The sequence below is a fragment of the Montipora capricornis genome, chromosome 7, assembly GCF_036669925.1.
Source record: "Montipora capricornis isolate CH-2021 chromosome 7, ASM3666992v2, whole genome shotgun sequence".
Classification (NCBI taxonomy): Eukaryota; Metazoa; Cnidaria; class Anthozoa; order Scleractinia; family Acroporidae; genus Montipora; species Montipora capricornis.
This window is the reverse complement of record NC_090889.1, coordinates 33,075,502-33,081,995: the sequence shown is the minus strand read 5'-3', so window position 1 is coordinate 33,081,995 and position 6,494 is coordinate 33,075,502. Positions and strand designations below refer to the sequence as shown.

General features: G+C 41.0%; 1 protein-coding gene across 1 annotated transcript; it reads right to left on the bottom strand.

Annotated features, from left to right (window-relative positions):
- Positions 1 to 3,274: 3,274 nt before the first annotated feature.
- On the bottom strand, positions 3,275 to 4,609 carry LOC138057841 (uncharacterized). Its single transcript, XM_068903750.1, has one exon. It carries the CDS (start codon positions 4,551 to 4,553, stop codon positions 3,462 to 3,464), a length of 1,092 nt encoding a protein of 363 aa, XP_068759851.1. The 5' UTR covers positions 4,554 to 4,609; the 3' UTR covers positions 3,275 to 3,461.
- Positions 4,610 to 6,494: the final 1,885 nt, after the last annotated feature.

Genomic DNA, 6,494 nt, shown 5'->3' with positions numbered 1-6,494 from the left:
TTTAATATATGCTGTACCAGGAGTTGTTCAGCACTGCTTTTCCGTATAGGCGTGGGCCAATCTCTCGGAGGCTTTGGCAAGCCCCAAAATTACCTTACCTAATGGTTCTTAGCTTTACCCTAATTAGTCCTTGTTCCTTGGGGGGAAGGGTGGAAAGGATGCTGACTTCTTGCAGTCATAACTCTGAAGCGGTTGGGCAAACGATCAGCAAATTTCGTGACATTTCCTAAAATTTTGTTTATATATGGTTGACATTTTCACGGGAACCACTTTTTATTTTTTCTATTTTGGCAGTTTTTCCTCGTTTCTTTCATGTTTCAACTTATCTCACCTTTTTTGTCTTCGTTTATGAATTTTTAAATATAATGTCGTTTCTTTGCTGACGTTATTGGTAAATATTAGACGACTCCTTAACTTCCAATATGGTGCCTCAGACTCAAAATGGCATATCTTCGACATCATGTGGCAACGAAATTGTTTCCAAAACCGTTCTACGTATGAAGATTCATAAATTCCGTTACTTTCCTAAAATTGAAACCTATGGTAAAGAAAGTGTAGTCAATGTACAACACAGTGAAACGGCGGGTTCTTGGAATGCTCTTACAGTTATTATTTCAAGTTTTCTGTAAAAGCCTATTCATGATAATTCCCTCAGTAACAACCAAAAAACTAAAGCAAATGTAGACCGCCTGTGAAATAGAGAAAGAGTACGTAATAAATCCGTATCATTTGGTATGCATTTAGACCAAGCGGTCCTTTATTGGTTGCTGAAAAAAATAATAAAGGCATTCTAAATAGTCCTACTTTCTAGACTAAAATGACATCAATAAAAATAAAATCCGGCTCCCGAACGTTTTACTGAGAAGCAAAATAGATTTTAAAATACTCCAGAAATCCGAGGTTGCTTTTAAGGTAAATCTAAAATCATGAACCATAATAACTTCTAAATGCATGGCATTACCCTTCCCATTAGCTGAGTCATGGGCTCCTGGGTTTTATACTTACAAGATGTTTTGCAATTGTGTGCAGGTTTAGCGTGGAGGAATTCTAACTTTGACAACTCTTATTGCAATGAAATTTAAAATCCTCACCGACACCCTCCTTTCCTCAGTACCTCAAAAGTGCTATTATTGAGTTTGGTCAGCGGTTGTCCAAAAAGGTAAATATGGCTGCAATCTTCCGTGATGTTCACCGTTTTGTACGGAGGAAAAACGTCGACCAAAGAATGATAATAGCAGACAAAAAGCAACTTAGATACCTAAACTTGATTTGCACCTTCAGGGATCCAGTGCTTGGGCAGCAGAGATCGTCCTTTTTTTGTAAAATCATGTAGCGAAATTCGAACACTGAAGCATTTATCTGTTGCGGGTAAGCCAAGCTGAAGCCGTTAAAAGAGGGCTTTTTCCCCTTTCAATTGATATGTAATGCAGGTAAATGTCTTTATGTTTTCCACTCCTTATATAATATTAAATCGCCTCTAAGCTGCATTTTCCGAGCTACGTTTACTGGGCAGGGAGACAAGAGAGACAAGCCAAAGTTGGAGTAAAATGGCTGTAGGCGTTTACCTACAGCCGTGTTTTAATCACACTGCAATAGATTGAATTACAAGAAATTGTTGCAAATTCTGATAAAGAAAACAGTGACTACTGCCAAGTGAAGGTGAGGGCAAATTAATCGCCAAAGCAAAATGAGAAATGAAATCATTTTGCAGCCCCACCCAAGGAAAATGCAGCCAAAAACAAATAAACAAATACACCTCAAATAATGAGGGAGTAAAACATGAGACTGTCGCCCCTGCTCACAGCCCATGAACATTACTATTCACAATCATACTGAAATCATGTAAGAATCATACGAACATAAATCGAGATCACATATTAAAGAATCACGAGACTGTCACCCCTGCAAACAGCCCGTATATGTACTCAAATTAACAGTATTCAAGGGGACAAACATGAGACTGTCACCCCTGCTAACAGCCCAAGTATGTAACCCGAACATATGTACAATCATCCGGAAATTATTTGAAAAGTTTTGAAAAAATAACAATATATACTAATGCCAAAGAACAAAATACCGGATAGTAGTGGTGCCACCCCAAATCAACCTTTAGACTATATAGCTCTAGAGAGAAGACTGACCACCCCTGTCAATCAGTTAAGCAACTCTCTAATATTAATTAATATAATATACAATGCATTTGAAATAATTAAGATCATGAAGTTAAGCGCTTACATACCAGGGAGAAGGACTGGTCACCCCTGTAAATCAGCCAATTCCCCCTGCATGAATGTGTGAATGCCAAATAAAACTAATGCAGATCAACTCAATTAGAGAACGAAGGAATCCTGATATATTTAGTAAATGCATTGGATTGCCATCGCCCCAGAGTGCGAATTTGAGAATCTGACAATCCCCTGTCTGCAGCATGAGAGGCAGCACCAATACGAAAACTGTGACCTTTATATCGTGAGGAGTCAAGACCGCAAGATTTCACAGCCCACGAAAGCTGTTCAACAAACAAATTACGAGTGATGGGTTTTCCACAATCAATGAAAAGTGGACCCGGCGCAGGACCCCTGTGCTTCAAGTAAAGTAACACTGACTCAACTGGGCAATGAGATGGCTGGCGGTTGATGACAATGGAAGAAGGGGGCCTGTTATAATTGTGTTTTAATCAGCGAAAGTAAGTTTAAATGACACGATCTTTCCTGTAGAATCAACAAGTTGAGTCAATTGACATAATTGAATAGGGGGACACGCTCCATTAGTGGGTGCGATCATCTCACCAACCCGCAGGAATGCATAAAAAGCTAATGAGCACATAGCACGGAATTGAACTTTGGTATAATTTGGGCAAGAGAAATTCTCAGCCGAATCAACATTTCTATGAAGAATGGGCAATGTAATTGGTAATCTTGTATCAACACGTTGCCCCTTCTTCCTATACCCTTTTAGCATCTGCATAATGAAAAAACACTTAGAGGGGTCTGGAAAGTTAGAAAGCTTGTGAAAATAAGCAAGGGCAGAGACATAGGTATTTACTGTGGATGGCGCATACCAATTATCATATAGATATGCAATAAAAAGTGCTAACGTCGTGGGTGGGATGGGAAGAGAAAAGGAAGCATGCCCAAAAATAGTGTTTGAAAATTGCTGAAATAAATGCCATGACCTTTGATATGTGGGAAGAGATGACTTTTGCAGACTAGATGATAATAACTCTAAGATTGCAGGTTGAAGCTCTGAGGCTGCAGACAGAGTGGAAGGGACCAGCAAGCCTGTGGGCTTCCAGCTCTTTAGCAATTTTGGCATCCACAACAGATGGATTTTCAATAGCTGAAATCAAATTATTGGAATCACCGGAAAAATGAATCCCTTCAAAGTGGATAGAAAAACCTCTCTTAAAACCATGAAAAAGAAATTCAGATATGGTAGGGTCATAACCCGCTAAGAGATGTTTAAGTCGTTCCGGATTTACTGGAGTCGGAAGGCTTAGTGTTGGGGCGATGGGATCCATGAAATGCTGTATTGGTAGAGGATGGGGACCTGGCAGCCTGGGGGGGCAAGCCAGATGGTGGACTTGGGCGACGAAAAGTACACAAATTGGCCCTGTGATTGCCGTCACATTTAAAGCAATTGTGGCTGTATGCACAGCCGTCACAATGCCCGCCTTTATGAAATTTAAAACAGTAACCAGCTGGGACTCTTAAATTCTGTTTCCCTGTAAAATTCATAACAGCCTTGCCATTATTGGCAACACTAGACTGTGCACGTAGCCACAGCTCGCCATGTATTGTTCCCCACGGCATTGAGGAAGACTGCGATTGACGTAAGAATCTGAAATTTTCATCGTAAAATCTCCAGTCATGCCCCCGGGCTGCCAGATCCCTTATTATTTCACCATACTTCATCAAGCTAGGTGCTTCTGAAGGAAACTTACTAGTATAAACACCAACGAAAACCAAAAAACAAGAACCCCATTGATCAATGGTAAATATTTTACGTGGTTTAGACGCTGACTCTAAACATAAGGATGGTGCACCACTACTATCAACCGTTTGAACCGCAATTTTAAATTTGTTTTCAAAAATCGGGTTTGAAAGCAAAACCCCAAAATCAATATACTCATTGGCCCAAATCTTGGCCCGAACTTTATCAGAAACCTTACAGTCAATTGGTAGACTGCAGGAGTGAAAGATTCTTCCTGGCACAGGGTTCTGCTCACCTGCCAAGGACTGGCTGACACAAGATACAGTTTGCTCGACCAATGACTTGGTTTTATCCTGGGGGTCAGCAACTGCCGGGGCTTGTTCATGTCTGGGAGGTTGCCCCTCAGAGCTGGGGCCAGGCAACGGGTCTGCATTCTGAGGTTGTAGGCGGCTTGTAACCTCGTCTGCCACTCTGCTAACAAGGGTTTCGATTAAAGCAGGGCGGATCGTCAATGCCGGGCCAGCTGCAGTTTGAATAACGCTGTCCATGTTACTTTCATCTACACGCTGCCGCTTTTCCTCTGACTCTTTAGTGGTCTCTGCTGGCCGTTTAGGAGGCATGATTCTACAGAAAAATTAAATACTGCAGAATCAAATGTTCACTGACAAAACTGAGGTTGACATTGTTAACACAATAAACAGCTGACCCAGAAACTTGGTAAGTAAAATTTTGTGTACAAATCTGTTACCCTGTTATAAACATACCAATAAGGGAACAAAACTTTAACCCCTGTTTCCTTCCAGTTTTAAACATAACAATAGGGGAACGGAACTATGCCTCCCTGTGATAAACATCAAAATATGGGGACAAAACTGTTTACCCCAGTTGCAAACATCAAAATATGGCAACAAAACTGTTAACCTCAGTTGCAAACAACAAGAATATGGGTACAAAACTGTTACCCCAGTTATAAACATCGAAATAGGGGAACAAAACTGTTAACCCCAGTTGTCAACAGCAGATTATGGGGACAAAACTGTTAAGCCCAGTTGCAAAAGACAAAAATACCGTAACGGGAACAAAACTGTTAACCCCAAATATAAATCGAAATACCGTGACAAAATGAGGTTAAATTCAGCCTAAAGAAAAGTTAAAATCTAACGAATTAAAACAAAACCTTAGGTATTACCTAGGTAACAATAAAGCAAATGACTATAATAGGCAGTGGTCCCACAAGCAGTACGGTAAAGTAGGTAGAGGGAAATTAGAACAAACAACACGAAATTATAGCATCGCCAGCGCTTTCAAAATCGCTCCCCTATAGCTCCTGTACAACAAATACTGGCCAACCGCGTTCAGATGAACACCGTCAGCCAAATAGAAAGGTTTGGACGGGCTGGAGAAGGAAGAGTGAGTCCAACAAAAAACTTGCGGAGAGTCCAAAACGACGGAGAGATACTGTTTCAGCGAGGAGATGCTTTGAAGGAACCGGTCGCACCCAGAATTGAAAGAATTGCCACGTGGAATAACGTGACAGACCCCTATAGCTCGGACTGAATATGTCTCCAAAAGCAAAGAAACGAGCTCCTCAATTTCCGAACCTACTACTTCAGGCGATAGATTAGCCAAATCATTAGTTCCTATCTCCAAAATGATCACGGCGGGTTTAAGACGCCGGACCACGTAAGTTCGAAGCTTATGAACTGTGCGACCGCCAACCCCGTGAAAGCAAACCGTGGCGTCTGAGAGATTGAAATTCTGGTCTGTACGAGGATGAAATCGAGATGACAAGTCATCACACATTCTTCTAACGAAAGAATGACCCAAAATAAGGACAGTAGGAACGCTACCCGGCATATCAGCAAAGCAAACGACAATAATACACAACAAGGATCGGCGTTAAGAACTAGAATTATCACACAGGAGATAAAACCAAAAATTAAGAGAACTTAACTCTTATAATCGCTAACGAGACGTAACTGGGGACCACAGGACTTAAGAGACGTAAAAAAGAAAGAAAATACGTAATTCAAAGGTCCAACGTACCTGAAACAATTCGAAACACGTCAACGCTTGAAGAAGGTTAGCGAAGAATGACGCTTACTAGATGCCAGGTCACTAAGCCAATAACGCGCTGTCGAGTGAATTCCCTTGAGCCCCCCAGTCACGTGCCCATGTCATGTTTTACTGTATTACATAATCGCTAGCATAGAAACAGGAAACGCACAAGCCGTGACAAAACATAAAAATTATATTTGCGAACAAATATTCCATTTTTCGTTTATTTAGGGTTATTTTAGGTCTATCTGCTTGCGAGGTTGGTGCAACCCTCCCTGTTAACGAGTCTCTCAATGTGCAGCCAAAACTTGGAGATCGCCGAAATTAGGCAAGTTCAGAGAGGTATAAATATTCCATCAAGGACGGGCCGCAAGGTTTCTCTCCGTAATGACATTATGTATAGTACTTACTTTCCAGCTGCGTTGGTTTGATTGAAAAAGACCGTCTCACTTTTTCATAAATAGAGTTTGAAGTTGATCGGTGTTCCCGTGTCTGATCAGGCT

Bases quoted from the DNA above. Each gene is read 5' to 3' on its own strand.
- LOC138057841 (XM_068903750.1), bottom strand. From the start codon at position 4,553: ATGCCTCCTAAACGGCCAGCAGAGACCACTAAAGAGTCAGAGGAAAAG.